The sequence below is a fragment of the Nyctereutes procyonoides genome, unplaced genomic scaffold (genome assembly GCF_905146905.1).
Source record: "Nyctereutes procyonoides isolate TBG_1078 unplaced genomic scaffold, NYPRO_anot_genome, whole genome shotgun sequence".
Classification (NCBI taxonomy): domain Eukaryota; kingdom Metazoa; phylum Chordata; class Mammalia; order Carnivora; family Canidae; genus Nyctereutes; species Nyctereutes procyonoides.
The window spans coordinates 4,021,180-4,041,280 of record NW_026575029.1 but is presented as its reverse complement, the minus strand read 5'-3'; the positions used below and the strand labels follow the sequence as shown (position 1 = coordinate 4,041,280).

The window sequence follows — 20,101 nt, the reverse complement described above, 5'->3', positions numbered from 1 at the left end:
TACCAGAAAAAGCACAGCACATTCACTTCTTTACAGTATCTCTGCTCTCCTTTTCTACCTACCAATCATAGAACTATTTCTTTGTCTTGAGTTGTCATCTAAACAGCCCCTGGATAGCTTGTTAGCTATTGTTAGTACTGAAACAGAACTGCTTTAGTCATCATGCCTGTCAGCCATCTGCACTGGTCTCTATCACTAGAGATGGAGTAAATGAAGGAATACAAATCATAAACATTTAAAGGAATGGACCCTGCTTGTACAGCACATCTGACACATAAAAAAATGCTTGTGTGTGTGTACGTGTGTGTGCATGCATGGGTAAGTTTATGAACAGGTCAGTACACATTAAAAAGAGTATCAGGGATGCCTGGGTGGCTCAGCAGTTGAGTATCTGCCTTTGGCTCAGGTCATGATCCCAGGATCTGGGATCGAATCCCACAACAGGCTACCTGCATGGAGTCTGCTTCTCCCTCTGCCTACGTCTCTGCTTCTCTGTGTCTCTCATGAATAAATAAAATCTTAAAAAAAAATAAAAAAATAAAAGAGTATCAGCTCATACAGAGGAGCTATTTGAGTTAATGTGGATCTAAATAAGGATTTGGTAGGTTGACCTTCTTAATATGACTACCAGAAAATTATAAATCACACACGTGGGCTCACATTATATTTCTACTGGTCTCAAGTACACCAATTAAGATCTTACTATCAAATGGGAAAAATTATTGCTCACACATACAAACTACTAAGCATGCAAAGTAAAAAGAATAAAACAGTAGTAATTTTCCACTGTTTATTTAAAGAGCTGAAATGTACACCTGATTTGAGGGATGACAGTAGCTGTAAACAGAAGCTGCTAACAGGTTTCATTCTAGTCATATAGGATAGCCACTATATATTAATGGTTTCAACTGTTCAAAAATAAACCCAGTTTCCTCAAAAAGACAAACACAGAATTACCATATGATCTGGCAATTTCACTCTTAGGTATGCACTCACAGGAACTGAAAGCAGGGACTTGAACAGATACTTATACATCAGTGTTCACTACAAAATTACTCACAAGTAGCCAAAAGGTGGAAATCACTCAAGTGTCCATCGACAGATGAATGCATGTTCAAAATATGGTGCATACATATAATGGAATATTATTCAGCCAGAAAAAGGAATGAGGCTCGGATACGGGCTACAACATGAATGAACTGTTAAAACATTACGCTATGTGAAATAAGCCCAACATAAAACAACAAATATTGTTATTATTCCATTTATATGAAACCTAGAATAGGCAAATTCATAGACACAGAAAGCACAGGTTACTTGAGGGGAAGGGGGGAAAAGAGAGTTATTATTAATAGGTACAGGGTTTCCATATGGGTGATGAAAAGAGTTTTAGAAATACTGATGGTGCTGAACTGACTGACTTACATAAGTTAAAATAGCAAATTTTACAAATTTTACAATTTTTATACGTTTTACTATAACTTAAGATTACACCAGAACCCACTGAATTTTATACCTTCCGTGGTTACAGTATGTGTATTAGATCTCAAAAAGCTGTTAAATAACAACAAAAAAATAACCCCAAAGCTAGGTTACTTGCATATGCTTCTGCTACCTGCTAGTTGTCTGACCTTGAACAAGACCCTGTGTCCCACTCAGTGTCTCATTTTCTCCTCCATTACAACAATAACTATGTTTTTTTTTTTTAAACATTCTTTTTTTTTTAATTTTTTTTATTTATTTACGATAGTCATACAGAGAGAGAGAGAGAGGCAGAGACACAGGCAGAGGGAGAGCAGGCTCCATGCACCGGGAGCCTGACGTGGGATTCGATCCCGGGTCTCCAGGATCGCGCCCCGGGCCAAAGGCAGGCGCCAAACCGCTGCGCCACCCAGGGATCCCAACAATAACTATGTTATCAGATTGCTATGAGGATTAAATGACCTAAAATTTGTAAACTAGTATATACTATATAATTGCTTATTAAATAAAATAGGCTCCAGAGTCCTGTGGAAGAGTAAAAGTAGACAAGGTAAACCCAAATGTTTATGACATAATTTCAAATTTTCAAAAACATGAATGAATTTTGAAAAAACTGCTATAGTCATAATATGCAGAAAGCTAGCCTGCTGCTCACTACCCACCAACCTCATTTCAACTTGCCTTGCTGTTTCCTACTCGTTCCCACATGCAGGGTAACCCTCCTGAAGGTTTAAGACTTTACTGTTTTTTTGTAAATAGGCCTTCCAGCTTCCCACCTCTTGAAATAGTGATGGTGATAACAACTTTTACAAGAGTTGGTGCAAGCTGGAGTAGGCACATGGTCAAACAGGACTGTACTAGTGATGAGAATGATGGGGATGAATTCTGGACACTGTTTCAGTCATCTTAATAACAGTTTTACCAATTATTTCAGCTCTGAATTTATGTGTTTATTAGGGTCTGATATTTATTTTTAAGATTTTATTTATTTATTCATGAGAGACAGAGTCAGAGAGAGAGAAGCAGAGACACAACACAGGCAGAGGGAGAAGCAAACTCCATGCAGGAAGCCCGATGTGGGACTCGATCCCGGGTCTCCAGGATCATGCCCTGGGCTGCAGGCAGCACTAAACCGCTGAGCCACCGGTGCTGCCCATAGGGTCTGATTTTAATCTAAGGCACTACCACCTGTGTTTATTTTATTTTATTTTTTTTTTAAATGTGAGTTTTTTTTTTTTTAATTTTTATTTATTTATGATAGTCACACAGAGAAAGAGAGAGAGGCAGAGACATAGGCAGAGGGAGAAGCAGGCTCCATGCACCGGGAGCCCAACGTGGGATTCGATCCCGGGTCTCCAGGATCGCGCCCTGGGCCAAAGGCAGGCGCCAAACCGCTGCGCCACCCAGGGATCCCCCCACCTGTGTTTAAAGTCTTGGCTCAGCCCTTTACTCATGAGCTCTGTGTCCCTGGGCTCATTACCTCTCCCCTTCAGTCTGTTACTCCCTCAGGAAGACAGGGAAGAACAGCACCCATCAGAAAGAAGTACTGTCAGGATTCAGTAAGCTAATATTTGGAGATGCTCAGGACAATGGCATTTAGTTTAGAGCCCAGTAAACACCAGCAATTATTATGAATGCAATTTTATGAAGAAAATGATATACTATGAAGAATAGTTCTTAATGTAAAGATTTTCAACAGTCTATATATCCCTTAGAAAACTGAAGAGTAGCTTTATGATTTTTAATAATCAATGTCTTTCATACATTCAAGTAGCAGACCAACAAGGATACAATACAGTGAAACAGATTAGCTAGTGACTGAATACCTCACAGAAGATACACATACCTGACCCTTGGCATTTCCTATACTATTGTCTGACTTAACACACCTAGCCAAATAAGAGAGTTTTCAGTGTCTTTATCTAATGTTCCCCTAAAATATAGTTTGATGATGAAAAAGGGCACATACTGTACTTCCAGCTCATAGCTCATTATGTATTTATTCCATACCATACTTATCTATACTTACTTTTAAATAATTAAATTTGAAAAAATGACTGTATCTGGTTTCCTAGAAGTTGGCCTTACAAATCATTACAGTTCATTTTTTTTGATGACTAAAAAATTTTAGTTACTTACCAAATTTTCTCTTTCAATCCTTTGTTGTTCCCTCTGTCTGTTGAGGGCACTATGATATAACTTAGGGGGATGAACAATAGATCTTCTAGGAATCGTACTTTTGCTTCCTGATTTTTCAGCCTGTCTTGAGAGTTCTTTCAAAAGCCTCTGATTTTCCCTATCAATCTGTCTCACCTCCTCTCTTGTGAAAGAGTAGTTTTTCCTTGGTGCTACTGAAGGCTGATCAAAGTGATGTTTTTGTGGTCCTTTTTTATCTAATTGCAGAAAAGCTAAGAAGAGAACAAGAAAAGGAAAAATGACTAAATAAGAAACACAGCAAAATGATGCTATGTGCTGACACTTAACTCTTAAAAACAGTATTAGTTCATGAAAAGGTATATATGCAATAGTGTTAATGGCATCCAGACTACAACTATGTAAAGAGAAAATCAGAGGCAGCTTAGAGTTTTATGTTCTGTCAGCTTCTTTGGGAAAAAAAGCTATATACTAAACAGTGAAAATATTTTAATAACAGATGTAGATGATACAAGTTCTAAAACAGGTATAATTTGTGGAAAATGTCCTTGTCACGTCCATTTTGTTTCCCTGAGGCAGCTTAGTAGTTGGGGAGGTTAGAAACCTCTGGTTGAGTGCATAAATACATTAATTCTTCAATTTAGATAGTTTTTGTTAGTTGGAAGGCATACCTAAAATATAAAATGTCCTCAACAATGACTGATGGAAACAAGGGTTAAAAACTGGCAAAAACAAATCTGGAATATTCTGAAACTTTCAACCTAATCTGAAAATACTTTATGGTCTTAGTATTAACATGAAAACAAATACTTCTACAGTAAAGGTAAAATATTTTATTCCTAATTAAACATAAGCCAAAATGAATACATCATATAAAAATTTAAAAAACAATATTTTGCACATGATTATCAAATGAAATTTCATTAACATGCTTAATTTTTAAAGTTCTGTAATAATTTTTAGTAAGTCACAATTATTACTAAGCATTTGCTAAAAGTTTCTATAAATATTAATTAAGCCTGCTCAATGTTTCAGCTTAACTCTGTACTAAAGATGAGTACATAATATCAGATTAACTGACTAGAACATTTGTTTTTGACATATTTTTTAAAGTAACTGTTACTTGTTTTTACCTGAGCATCTTTAATTCTTTTACTTGTTTAGTGTTTTATGCTGTTAAAAGCACAGTGGTATAAGGGGAAGAGACATTTTTAACCACAATTTTAAAATGTAACTGGTGTAGAAAAGTTAAATCATTTGAACAAGGTTTAAAAGACTATCAAAGATAACAGAAACTTAAAAAAAAAATTAAAAGAGTTGCTGATAGGAAAAGTGAGGGAATTAATGGCTAGTAATTTGTTGAAAATCATACCAGTTAATGGTGAAACCTGAAGAACACCATTTAGAAAGATAGAGGTGACCTGTACAAAATTATCTTGCTTCCAAGAAATGCACATTTTATAGACTTCAGTAAAGTTTCTAGATTAAATTTAGTCGCAAATGAAAGCCTTTAAAACTAAATTTTAAAGGGAATTCAAAACTATTTTCCTAATGGTATTTTTTTTAATTTTTTTTTATTTATGATAGTCACATAGAGAGAGAGAGAGAGAGAGGCAGAGACATAGGCAGAGGGAGAAGCAGGCTCCATGCACTGGGAGCCCGACGTGGGACTCGATCCCGGGTCTCCAGGATCGTGCCCTGGGCCAAAGGCAGGCGCTAAACCGCTGTGCCACCCAGGGATCCCCCCTAATGGTATTTTTTTTTTCCTAATGGTATTTTTAACAAAGTTTTTAGAAGTAAAATAAGGCAACAGCAAAGAAATAAAGGAAGTTCAATCTAATTCATTTAAAAAAAAAAGGATTCTCCAAATCGAACTCCAATAGAAAAATATACCATAAAAAAAAAAAAAAGCTCTCTAACTTTCCATGACGTAAAAAGTATATGGAGGGCTTATATACTGATACCAAACATTGCTTTGCTTTGCTTCTAAAGTATGCTTTAGGGCAGCCTGGGTGGCTCAGCGGTTTAAGCGCCTGCCTTCCGCCCAGGGCGTGATCCTGGAGTCTCAGGATGGAGTCTCATGTCAGACTCCCTGCATGGAGCCTGCTCCTCCCTCTGCCTGTGTCTCTGACTCTCTATCATGAATAAATAGATAAAATCTTAAAAAAAAAAAAAAAGTTTGCTTTAATATGAGGCAACCTCAAATACTTGATCTTTTAGTATTTGATCTAAAAGATCTAAAAAAAATTTTTCACTTAAGATCTAAAAAAATTTTTAACTTGAGAAAACTTTCAGGAATACAAACATTTATATAAATACATACGTATACATTTAAATTCACATATTTAAGAAACATTGTTTTTCCTAATTTTCTTTAATGAAACAATTTTGTCCCAACTATTTACAGTATTTCCGAGTCATGCCCATCATCACTAGAGCCACTTACTGAATCAGTCATCTAACACAAATCATTAGAGGTATCAGCCTTACTTTCACCTAGGCTAGTGAGACAGACAGTATTTTAAACATTTACATGTTATGTTATCACAGGAAATTTTATTCCAGGCCATATTATGTCCTTATATTACGTCTCATATAATATTAGTTCTTTTAATAAAATCCATCCTGTAGGCATATTCATGATCCCTGTATATTAAAAAAAACAAACAAAAATCAATGGGATCAGTTATTTTTTAAAGGTTTAAAGAAAAAAATCCAACATTTGTAGTTGAGAGGCTACAATTCAAGGAATAACAATCAAATTTACTAGATTTCTTTTCCTTCTTTATAAACGACCTATCAGATGAGAAATTCTGTGCCATTGTTCTGGACCCCTTTCTTTGCATCTGGGCAGGTTTGTGACTGTGTGGACCAAAATGACACAGCCAGAAGTGTGATTTTCTAGGCTGGGCAAAGGAGGAGATGCAGCCGCCCCCCACCGTCCCACCTGGTTTGCTGGAGGACTTGTGCTTGGGGCCCTGAGCCATCCTCTGTATTGGACTAGCTAGAGGCTGCCACACCGTGAGATCAAACCACATAAATGCCACGCCGTGAGGAGATCAAACCACATAAAAGGGCCATGTGTAGCAGGCATTACGATCCTAGTCTTCTGAGTAATCCTAGTTTGCTGCTTTACAAATCTTTACAAAGTTTTATATTTTGTTATCGGAGGAATAGTAACTAATACAAAATCTGGTACCAGGAGTTAGGGTACTACTGTAACAAAAATCTAAAATACATGGTACTAGCTTTGAGACCAGGTGGCAGCAGAACTGGAAGGGTCTGGAGGAAACTATTGATATAGAGGATGAAATGGCAGCATTTTAGCAAAACTGTTAGCTGTGGTGACAAGGAAAATGGGAAAAACACCTGCCACCGGTAGATTTGGCTAAATAGATATCCATGCAGAATGCTGAAAGGATCAATGGCTTATTTTATCTATAATAAAGAAAGAGGAGAGCAATAAGCTTTAAAAAAAGGGAACTGATTAGTCAAAATATAGAGAACATAAAAGAACTAGGGCTTACATGGCTCAAAAATATATTACTCCTTCCTAACCTCTCCTTGCAGAAAACCATCCAAATACTCAAAGAGGTATGACTGAGAAACCATGAGTGAAGAGGTCCAGCTGCACCTGGACCTGGTTTAGACCCTGGACAGCAAGGTTGGGTGGGGCAGGGCCAGGCTGGCAATGGGATCTTTGGAAAGGGGGACTGTTTTTGCCTCTGAAGGAATGTAAATCAATGTGTGGTCACAGGTTGAAGAAGTTGTGAAACCTATCCATAAACTACGTGACAGTCCTTCTATTAGGATGGAGGATATGTGTCCCTCCTTCTTAAGTCTGGGAAGGTTTATCAACTGTTTAAACTAATATACTATGGAAGAAATGATGCTATGTGACTGACATGTCACATTCTGAGGCTAGGTCATAAAAGGTGATGAGGTTTCTACCTTGTTTCCTTGAACACTGTACTTGGAGCCCTGGGCCATCCTGTTAAGAAATCTGGCTAAGGCAGCCATATGTGAAGAAGCCACAACACATGGAGAAGCCACACATGGGCCCTCTGCTTAGCAGTCCTGGTCTTTAAGTCACAATCCCAGACATCTGACATGACAATAAACCAGCACTCAGGTGACTCCAGTCCATGCTGTCAAGTCAGCCCTGTCTGAGTCTCTCCATACCCCAAATGTTGGGGTAATTTGTTTTGGAGGAACAGTAACTGGCATTTCATCACTAAAAAAAATATTGTGTTAACAGACAAAATCACCTATGGACCATGCATAGGCAGTTAATTTTGGTGTGTTTAATGTAATTATTGATCAGTTTTCTAGTGATTATGGCTTTACCCATTTCATGATCTAGTTCTGTTTTGCTTTTTATCACACATTTCAAATCAATGGCTGTTCATTTTGGTCAGCTTATTAAAGTAAAACAATTCTCTGTTCCTTTTGTGTTTTTCACATGTTGAATTCTACTTTGATACTTCTATTTTCTCCTTGTTATTACCTGCATTGCTTATCTTTTTTCAAGCCTTTATTTTTGTTCTTCCTATACTATTTAAAATGTCTTTTAAATTGATTTGATTTACATTCTTACAAAGATGCTCTGATAATATCATCTAATAGGTTAAAACCATCTACTTATACTGTTTGACCTCTTTCTACAATTTTCCTTTTTTTAAATTTTTTTTTGTTATTTTTTCCCATTTTTACTCCTTTAGAAAGACTGACGTTATTAAACTTTTTATTTCTAATACACTGCAAATGAAATATTCTAATTCTACTCTCCTAGAAGTTCTTACATTTCTTGGTCTCAGGACCCTTTTTGTACATACCTAAAGATTACTGAGGACCCCAAAGAATGTTTATGTGAGTTACATTTATCAGTATTTACCACGTTAGAAATTAAAAGTAAAAAAAATTTAAAGATATTGGGCAGCCCTGGTGGCTCAGCAGTTTAGCGCCGCCTTTGGCCCAGGACATGATCCTGGAGACCCGGGATCAAATCCCACATCAGATTCCCTGCATGGAACCTGCTTCTCCCTCTACCTGTGTCTCTGCCTCTTTCTTTCTCTGTGTCTCTCATGAATAAATAAATAAAATCTTTTTTAAAAAAATTTAAAGATATTAATTCGTCTGAAAATAATAGACCGATATGTTAACATCTTTTTTTATAAAAAAACAAAAAATTAGAATAATGGCAGAGTTTAGTACTTTTTCAAGTATTTAATGCCTGGCTTAATAGAAGACTGCTGGATCCTCACATCTGCTTCTGAATTCACTGTAGTGTGCTGTCATTGTAGTGCAGCCTCTGGAAAATCCACTATGCACATGTGACAGGAGAATGTAAGAGGCAAATCATGCCTTAGTTTTATCAGTGGAAATAATGTTGTCCTTGCAGCTCCTCTCTAAAATCACTGAGTCCTATTTCAAGATTAAGTTCTTTATCTGTAAGTCTGGTGCCTCTGTTGATTTTAGCTTTTCTCAAAAGTTGAGTAACACATTAGTAGTGAGTTGAGGATATCTGAGATTTCCTACTCACCTAATCGAATCCTGTTTGCTGTAGCCTGCCAGTAAAAAGGATAGGATGTGCTGCTAGGAAGGATAGGGTAGGAGCCAAACTCAGGAAGGCAGCCTCTTCTTTATGGAGTGGAACAGGGTCCATACCCTCCCCTCGAATTAGGCACTTCGCTTCATGCCCTCCTGTATTGGTGGTGTCAGGTTAGTAGTTAAGTTTAATCACTTTCTTTACTCATCAGTGCTTCCTTAATCTCATTTCTTTCTCATATTAGTTTTTCTTCTCAGAATATGTCTCTAATGATGTGTCTATTTCATACAGAATCAAGGTTGTAAAATTTTAGGGGGTACATTTCTAAAATGCATCTATTTTGCCCTCTAGATTCTTCCTAAACTGACTTAATCGTACCTATACAATGAATGAGACATACCTTCAAATCTAGTCATGTCAATTTATTTCTCCAAATATGAGACTCATGACATAATCCAAGTAAAGTTTTGTTTACTCCACTACTCCATTTTTAAAACATCCTCTCTGCTTGCCTATTCAGTGCTTTACAGCCCAAGGCTAAAGCACTAATTCTAACCACATCTTTTCAACATTTATATAGCAAAGGCAGGCTTGGGGTGAGGGTGGGAAGTCCCCCAAATCAGCAATCTTATTGAGCTAAAAGAGGCTACAATACTTAGAAATTCTACTAAACTTTCAAGATCTACTTGAAAGTCAGATATCAGATAAAGTTAAATACCTAATAATGTTAGTTTACACTAATCTTCAGACAATTTTCACAGAAGCCCAGAACTCTGAGTTTAGAATATACTTTAGCAACCTATTATCAGCTGCCTCATCCTACAGATGAAGAAACTGGGGCACAAAAGAGTTACTGTTTGTCTACAGTCACATGGATAGCAACTAGAAGCCAAAAGTCTTCTGATTCCACTTCTTGAATTTTCTTCAACTTACTATGTAAGTAACCAAATTCAATAATCTGGCCTATAATTGGGATACCTGATTTTACATTCTTTGATTAACCTTTGTTTCAAAGGCTTAATGTTTTATAGTTCAAATTTACAAACTTGTTAACAAGTTATCTTAAACTGATAAATAACATTAACATTGTTAGCTGTACAACCATCCCTCACCATCTGAATTCTGGCCCAATACTTGGCTCTAATAACTAATTTTTTTTTTACTCAAAACAATAAACTGTTCTAATGTATCTTTGCACTTAATATGGTAACAGTGTTTAAGCTGAGAGGGTGTAGAGTATGCTGTATTCCTACCTTAGCTGTTTTCTGATAGGATCACATCTCCTGCTTATAATTTTTAAGATGTGTTACGCACTATCACCACTGTCTTCTTCACGTTGTGGAAAAGGTTGTGAAGAGATTAGTTGAGCCATAGAGGCCTACAACGGCCCATAGAGAAGAAGTTGAAAGTGATAAAGTGTACTGAGAAATGAATGCAAAAAAGGAATGGCTTGGCCAAGCACCCATCTCCCTCTCACCAGGTCCAGTGGTTTAATTTTTGGGGGAAAACAATGAAAACTTACGAAAATATTCTTTGATTTGAAAAACAGTGGGTCAATCAAGCAAGAACAATTTTGAAAAACTAAACAAAGAAATGCTTTATGCAATAAACCAATAGCTATAATTAGTGTTTAAAATCTTTTGCTGTTATAAAGAAATTTTTATGGATTGTTATATTAAGGACTTCAGTAACAGATGTACTACCAAGTAGCAAAATGCCACCTTTGTTCCTATGCCTTTAAAAGCTCTGAGAAAAAAAAAAAAAACAAGCTCTGAGCAGTACTTACAATCAGGTCACTCAGATCAGATCAGGGCTCCCTAGTGTGCAGAAGTACGAATAAATTTTCCTTCTATATTTGGCTTGGTTTGTGTTGAAACAGTATTTCAGTGCTTCAATTAGACTTGGACAAACTGTTTAGGGATTTTTGGATGGGAAAAATATTTAGGCTTTCCATATCCAACTAATTTTCAAAAATGAATTAGGATAATGAGGGATACCTGTATTTATTTTCAGTCAAACAAAATAGATATTTAGTGTCTTGAAACTCAACACTATGGTTCTTGAATCAGCATTAGTATCACCACCGGGCTGACTAGAAATGTAGCTCCTAGAGCTCTGGATTTAATGAAGTAGAATCTGCATTTTAAGAGGCTAAGCGACTTGTATGCAATTTTTTTTTTTTTTTGGAAAGAGAGGGAAATGGACATAGAGTATCTTAAGCAGGCTCCTTGCTCAGCACAGAGCTAGATGTGGGGCTTGATGACATGACCGAGATCCTGACCTGACCCAAAATTGAGTCTTATGCTTAACAACCAACTGAGCCACCTAGGTGTTCCTATATGCAATGCAGTTGAGAAACTCTGGCCTAGTAGACAAAGTTGGTTGCTCAATTAACATACATTTCTACTTTCCTCCTTCCTATTTCTTAACAAATCTCCCCACTCTCTTTTAAAAACACCTACTTATCTCTTTCCCATGAAGCCCTGTCCTTAAGGGGAAGCTGACCTCCCTTCTCCTGATTTCCACCTCTAACTTCAGGGTGAGTCTGACTGGTCCATAATAATCCTATTCTTCTTGCACTGAGCATCATACAAGTAGGAATATTACTCAATTCTGGGCAATGAGACATACGGGAGTCAGTTGAGAGTGCTTCTTCAAAGTTTCCTCCATTCTGAGAGAGCCAAGGGAAGAGATGGTTTCCCTTTCTCTGGACATTCTCATGTCTGGATGTGAATACTAAAAATTGCTGCAGCCATCTCCTACTGGCATAAGAATGACATCAACACCACAGCTGGGGGAACACAGTGGTAGAACCTGGGTCCCTGAGGATATTTTTGAGCCATTGAAGTGGTCAGCCCTCAAGCCTGGTCTACCTCTGGAATTCTTGTTAGGTGAGAAACATTGTTTCATTAGGAATGCATCCAAAATCATCCTAATCCAAAGAGATGATCATTAATAGTCCTAAACAAAAAACTCAGATATCACAAACTATTTTCCATTAGATGGCTTTTTAAAATCTGACAATTCCAAAAGAGTCAGGTGTTCTCTTCCTAAAAGAAGCTTTTTATTGGATGTGTCCCCTCACACTCATTCCTAGGATAGAGTGGCCCTTATAATGGAATCAAAAAGTACTTACAAAAATAAAAAACGGAGGGTGGACCCTTAAATGCAAATTATAATTTAGTCAAATAGTATTAAAAAAAACACAAAACTTGCAAGTCTTATTATGCATTTTCATTAATTTTCTGTATATTTTTCAATATCCATTTGTACTTGCTTTCAACCTAATTTTGAAGAAAAAAATTTTTAAAGATTTTAATTTATTTATTTGAGAGAGAGAGCTCACGTGCACACGTGGGGGTGGGGTGGGTAGGAGCAGAGAAAAGGACAAGCAGACTCCACACCGAGGGCTCCAAATCATTCATAACCTTGAGATGGTACCTGGAACCAAAATCAAGAAGCTAATGCTTAATAAACTGAGCCACCTAGGTGCACCCTTAAAGAAAATCTTATGATATTTAATATGTCAAATGTTAGACTGCTACTTTTATTTTTATTTTATTTTTTTATTTTTTAAAGATTTTATTTATTTATTCATGAGAAACAGGGGGAGAGAGAGGCAGAGACACAGGCAGAGGCAGAAACAGGCTCTATGCAGGGAGCCCAACGTGGGACTTGGTCCGGGGTCTCCAGGATCACATCCTGGGCTGAAGGCGGCGCTAAACCACTGAGCCACCCGGGCTGCCCAGGCTGCTACTTTTAAACATGTATAAATCATATTAGAAATTAAGAACAATGAAGCACTAGAAATAACACAGAAGGAAAAAAGCAAATATATTAAGATGTACATTATTAATATAAAGCATTAGTCTGCACTATCTCATCAGATAAATTTTCATGATTTAATTTCAAATACTTTGCAATTTTGTATTACAAATATAATTTTTAAAAACAATTCTGTCAGGGTGTCTGGCTGGCTCAGTTTATAGAGCTGTGACTCTTGATCTCAGGGTTGTGAGTTCAAGTTCCACATTGGGTAGAGAGATTCCTTTAAAAATTAAAAAAATAAAATTAATCATTTCTGTCAATTTCAAGGAAAACAACTGACAGTATTTTTGGTGATAATAAAATCTGAGTGTTTTAGTAAAAATTTTAAGTTTTGGAAAACTTGAGTTTGAAAGCTCAAAAGCCTTCTGATGAGACTGGTAATGATATTAACAACTATAATTTCTATATAATGTATTATGAAATACATCATTTGTAAGCTCAATGGACCAGTATTTTCCAAATAACCTACACATCCTGTTACAAAACCATACAAGAGTAAAAGACACATTCAAAATGTAAGATTAGAGACACCTGGGTGGTGCAGCGGTTGAGAGTCCACCTTTGGCTCCCGGCATGATCCCGGGGTCTGAGATCGAGTCCCACATCAGGCTCCTGGCAGGTAGCCTGCTTCTCCCTCTGCCTGTGTCTCTACCTCTCTCTCAATCTGTGTCTCTCATGAATAAATAAATAAAATCTTAAAAAAAATCAGTTATAAAATAAATCAAGTTATAAAATAATAGACTATGAATCAATTAGTCTCAAATTTCACATTGTAACTAACATTTAAGAAACTAATACCTGTGGAATCTTGGTGTGGCATCAAAGAATATCTAAAATTAACTGAAAAGGGCATAAAATACTCCTCCATTTTCTAAACATATCTGTGTGAGGCCGGTTTTTCTTCATGTACTTTAACCAAAATAACAAATCACAACAGTTGTATGTAGAAGCTGATATAAGAATCCAGCTATCTTCTAGTGCCAGGCCTTACCCCGGGATGCCTGGGTGACCCAGTGATTGAGTGTCTGCCTTCAGCTCAGCGCATGATCCCAAGATCCGGGATCAAGTCCCACATTGGGCTCCTTGCAGGAAGCCTGCTTCTCCCTCTGCCTGTGTCTCTGCCATTCTCTCTCTTGAATAAATAAAATCTTAAAAAAAAAAAAAGGAAAAACTATCTCTCAGGAGGTGATATATAAACCAAGACTTGAGAAACAGAAGCTGCCTATGAAAAGAAAAAGAGCAGAGCAAATGGAAATGTACAGTCACTGGAGCAAGGTAATAAGAGATTAAAAAAAAATGGAGATGCAGGCAATATCCACATGATGTAGAGTAATGGTTTTCATCAACTTTATAGCCTATTAAATTAACTGTACCAATATTCTTGTGCAGCCCAGGCATCAATATTTGTTTTGTATTTATAATTTAATAGTCTTCCAGGTGACACTAATATACTGCCTTATATGGCATCATTGATTGAGTTTGTTAGACTACAATAAGGAATTTGGTTTTTATTTTTAACATAAGAATAAACTCACTGAAGAGTTAAGAAGGCAACCAGTAAGGTTGATTTTTTTTAAAAGATCACTCTGGTTGTTAGGAGAAGCAACAAAGGGGCAAGAATAAAAAAACTCAATCCTATAAGTTTTAAGAGACTGAATGGAAGGTTAACAACCAGATGGTGATGGCCAATTCCAAGAACCTGATTTTTCAGACACACTAAACAATCAATGGGTACAATTAGAGCAAAGAAAAAATCTACAAAAAGGGGACAAGTGCAAACTCCTCGAAAATATTTTATCCATCTGTGAATCATCTGATTACACAAGGGATTTGTCCTTACTCCTACATTACCACCATATGTAAATTATGTACCTAAAGACTTATTCTTTCAATTGCATTTCATACAAAGAATACTATTTAAAGTCTAAAAATGTTATCTTCAACTGCCCTAACCTGCAAACCTAGCATTTACAATTATATTAACTAGTGTAAAGTTTCAAGTTGTTTTTATTTCATCTGGAAAAAATAGTTTCTTTCTCACTAAATAATAAATTGATATGTCAAAAATAATAAGTTGATATGGAAATACAGCAATAAAGATTTTTTCTAATTAAAAAAATTATATGACAAGATATGTGATGTTCATGGATTAGAAGATTAATATTCTTAAAATGTCATACTACCCAAAATAATCTATAGATTCAGTGCACTCCCCATCAAAATACCAATGACATTTTTCACAGAGCTGGAACAAAGCATCCTAAAATTTGTATGAAATAACAAAAGGCCCCAAATAGCAAAAACAATATTGAGAAAGAATTTTAAAAATGAGGTATTACACTTCCCATTTCAAACTATACTACAAAGCTATAGTAATCAAAACAGTATGGACTGGCACAAAAACAGACACACAGATCAAGGGAATAGAACAGAGAGCCCAGAAATAAGCACATACCTACGACAAAGAACACAAGATTATACAATGGGGTAAAGACAGTCTCTTCAATAGTGTTAGAAACACTGGACAGCTACATGCAAAAAAATGAAACTGGACCATCTCAAACCACATCCAAAAATAAACTCAAAATGGATTAAAGATTTGAATGTAAGATCTGAAACTATAAACTCCTAGAAGAAAACATAGGAATAAGCTCTCTGACATCAGTCTTTGCAATAGTTTTTGGACAAGTCACCTCAGGGAAGGGTAATAAAAGCTAAAATAAACAAATAGGATTATATCAAACTAAGAAGCTTTTGCAGTGGAGAAAATCATCAACAAAATGAAAAGGCAATCTACTGAATGGGAGAAGGTATTTGAATCATACATCTGATAAGGAGTTAATATCCAACATACATAAAGAACTTATACTCTCAAAAACTATCAAAAAATAACCTGATTAATAAATGGGCAGCAGACCTAAGCAGATCACAATGAAATATTATACCTCATACCTGTCAGAATGGCAAAAATCAAAAAGACAAGAAATAACAAGTGTTGGTGAGGACGTGGAGAAAAAGAACCCCTCATGCAGTGTTGACAGGGATGCAAACTGGTGTAGCCAATGTAGGAAACAGTAGGAGGTTCCTCAAAAAATTAAAAATAGAAATAGCATATAATCTAGTAATTCCACTACTAAGTATTTATCAAAGAAATAAAAAAACACGAATTCATGGGGCGCCTGGGTGGCTCAGTCAGTTAAACTTCCAAATCTTGATCTCAGCTCAGGTCTTTTTTTTTTTTTAAGATTTTTTTTATTTATTATTCCCACAGGGAGCCTGATCCTGGACCTGATCCAAGGACCCTGGAATCACAACCTGAGCCAAGGGCAGACACTCAACCACTGAGCCATCCAAGTGCCCCTCAGCTCAGGTCTTGATCTCAGTCAGGGTCATGAGTTCAAGCCCAGCATTGGGCTCCATGCTGGGTGTGGAATCTACTTAAAAACAAACAAACACACACTAATTTGAAAAGATACATGCACCCCTATGTTTACTGATTATTTACAGCAACCCAAGTGCCCATAAATAGATGAAAAAGAAGATGTGCCATATATGTACAATGGAATATTACTCAGCCATAAAAACAAATGAGATCTTGTCATTTGCAACAACTTGGATGGACCTAGAGGATATAATGATAAGAAATAAGTCAGAGAAAGACAAACGTATGGTTTCTAAAATTCCACATGAGTGAAATCAAACAAGACAAAAGAGACCAACAACAACAACAAAAGGAGTCTTAAATACAGAGTACAAACTGGTGGTTGCCAGAGGGGAGGTGGGTAGGGGGATGAGTGAAATAACTAAACGGGATTAAGAATACACTTGTCATGAAGAGCACTGAGTACTGTATAGAATTGCTGAATCATGGGCAGCCTGGGTGGCTCAGTGGTTTAGCACCTGCCTTCGGCCCAGGGCCTGATCCTGGGGATCCAGGATCGAGTCCCACGTTGGGCTCCCTGTGGGGGGCCTGCTTCTCCCTCTGCCTGTGTCTCTGCCCCTCTCTCTCTCTATCTCATGAATAAATAAATAAAATCTTAAAAAAAAAAGAATTGTTGAATCATTACATTGTACACTGAAACTAGTAACAGTTATTAGTACTTTAATTAAAAACAAAGGCAGAGACCTGAATAGACATTTTTCTGAAGTTGACCAAACAAAGATGACCAACAGGTACATTAAAAGATGCTTAACATAATCCTCAGGGAAACACAAATCAAAACACAAAGAAGTATCACCTCACACCTACTGAATGGCTAATATGAACAACACAAAAAAACAGCAGGTATTGGTGAGGATATAGAAAAAAAGGGAATCTTCTTATACTGTTGGGAATGTAAATGGTGCAGCCACTACAGAAAATAGAATGAAAGTTCCTCAAAAAATTAAAAACAGGAATGCCATATGATCCAGCAATCTACTTTTGGGTATTTATCCAAAGAAAATGAAAACACCAATTAGAAGAGATACATGCACCCCTAAGTTCACTGCAGCATTATTTACCATAATCAAGATATGGAAGCAATCTAAGTATCCATCAACAGATGAATGCATAAAGATGTGGTGTATATATACAATGGAATATTATTCAGTCATCAAAAAGATCTTATCATTTGTGGCAACATGGACCTAGAGGGTATGATGCTAAGTGAAATAAGTAAGATGCAGACAAACATACCATATTTGTCTTTCCCTCATATCTGGAACCTACCTAAAAATCAAAACAAATGAACAAACAAAACAGACTCACAGATATAGGAAACAAACTGCTGTTGACCAGAGGGGGGGGAAGGGTGATGAAATAGGTGAAGGGGATTAAGAGGTACAAAGTTCGAGTTATAAAATAAATTAAGTCACAGGGATGTAATGTACAGCACAAGGAATACAGTCAATATTGTAATAATTTTGTATGGTGACAGATGTTAACTAGCCTTATCATGGGGATCTTTTAATTATATATAAAAGTATCAAATCACTGTTATATATACCTGAAACCAACAGAATACTCTGTCAATTACACTTCAAAAACAACTGTATCTTGAAGAAACTGAGACTTGAATTCTGTTATTTCATAGCTTGGTAATTATTTTCAAGTAATCCTCTTTAACCTTTAACTTTCCCTAGAATTTATTCTGAAATTTCATTTGCCAGCATTCTTGCCACTTTCTCTAATATGAAGACAACAGTTCAGGTTATTTTTAACTTTAGTCTGTTGCCTTTCTTAAAGAAGTAAGTAAAATATATCTTATACCCACATCTTTCATATGTGAAAAACATTTGGCTCTACTTCTCTCATTTATGTTATCTGGTCCCTCTAGACTTTATGATTTTGTAAGACACTAAAATAAAATTATGGTGAAGTAGTTTCTAGTCCTAGTTAATTAGCTTTTCAATATTATAAGTAACGATATTCCAGATATTTTTAAGGTAAAATAGGGTATCTGGTAAAGTTACTACATCAATTATCTCAAACAATAAAATACAGCTAATAGAAAAATCAATCCAAACTCATAGCATTTGATATTTAAGCTCAATATACCATAGAGTTGAATATTTAAGTTCAAATATATACAGCTTTTAAAAAGAAAAGAAAATTACCTTTCAAAAGATGATTGAGGTCCATCGTGTCATGTAAGGCTTTTTGTTTATATCTGTGGTCTAAATTGGAATCTAACACTGAAGATTTTGAAGTGAGATCAGGCCCATGTTTTTCTTGCCCTTTTTTGGTTGATTTCAAAGATTTTGAATTATTTTTTAAATCTTCAACATTTCCATATACTTCTTGACTCACGTTTTCTTGCCTTTTAACTTTTACTTTTTGATCATTTGATGTTCCCAGTTCAAAAGACTGAACCGGGCTGATGTCTGGAGTTGACAGAGGAGTGACATCTGTCACAGTATCTTCAGATTCCTCAGGGTAGTCACTGACTTTTGGTTTAGTACTTGAAGGCTGTGTTCCTGTCGATTTCATTCCTGTTTTGTATTTCTGTTTTGGTGACAAGTGGGTTACACCGGATAGATGTTTCTTTATTGATGGAGATGAATCAGAAATACAGATATCAGACCCTGCATCTGAACAATCTGTACCTGAACTTGAAGATGAGGAGGACAAAGAGGAAGAGGAGGAGGATGAATTACTTTTGGAATACTTTTTACCTATGTTTTTTTTAAAGTTATTAGATGGTTTAGCAGACTTGGATCTGATGTGATTTTTCCCATCATCACTGCTTTCCTCTCCATCTGTATAATAATCATCTTCACCTTCTTTTATAATTTTGGGAATTCTACTTGGAGTGGGCAAGTGTATTTTATGCCCTATTGTAGCATCCCACAATTTTTTTGATCTTGAAGTGGTCAACGATAAAGAATTTCTGGTTTGTGTATTATCATCTTCTATAGGGTGTTCTTCTGGGAGAATTTTCTCCTTTATTTCGTTTTCCTTTCTTTGTATTCCGAATTTCAAGTTTTCATTTTCTGTAGCTTTATCTATTCTCTCTTCTTGCTCATCATTTTGCTTATCAAAAACTGACTTACTTTCACATTTCTTTGTTTCCTCAAAGTCACTATCAAAGAAGGAATGGTCCACTTCACCTTCTGATATATCTCCAAACCGATCCATGATGGTAAAAATATTATCTGAAAAAGAGGCCAGTGTTACCGTCAAACTAAAGAATAATTTCCCAATACTTCTCACTTTTTACAGTAATTGCATATCCCAAACTGAGAAGTTTGATTATAGAGAAACATGTAATAATAAATTGTATCAGTGATTTGAAACATATCTAATAGTTCAACTCACAAGAGTACTCAAGGCAAGCATACCACAAATGTCTATCTAATTAAATATGCATACACCTAGGTGAACCCTAAGGAAAATCTGCCTTCTATAAGTACAATTAGGATTTAGAATAAGAAGAAATAATGTTAAAACATCCCCAAATCAGTTAAGCCATCCTGAATTTAGAATTTGACCTTTAATACTATTCTCCACAAAGAAAAAAAAACAACAATCAAAAAAACATAATGACTTGGAAGGCAGCTGATTCTATTTCTGGAGGTAAAGAAAAACAAGGGCCTAAGGTATCTTAC

At 36.1% G+C, this 20,101-nt stretch overlaps 1 protein-coding gene across 4 annotated transcripts in view; it reads right to left on the bottom strand.

Moving 5' to 3' along the window:
• Window positions 1-20,101, bottom strand: part of CFAP97 (cilia and flagella associated protein 97) — a 36,697-nt gene that overhangs the window by 10,154 nt on the left and 6,442 nt on the right. For all 4 annotated transcript variants that reach the window (XM_055315735.1, XM_055315734.1, XM_055315736.1 and 1 more), the window contains exons 2-3: window positions 18,611-19,648; window positions 3,622-3,890 (exon numbers count right to left, since the gene is read on the bottom strand). In XM_055315735.1, the coding sequence (XP_055171710.1) occupies window positions 3,622-3,890; window positions 18,611-19,631 (1,290 nt within the window). In that variant the 5' untranslated portion in view covers window positions 19,632-19,648. The remainder of the gene's footprint in view (window positions 1-3,621; window positions 3,891-18,610; window positions 19,649-20,101) is intronic.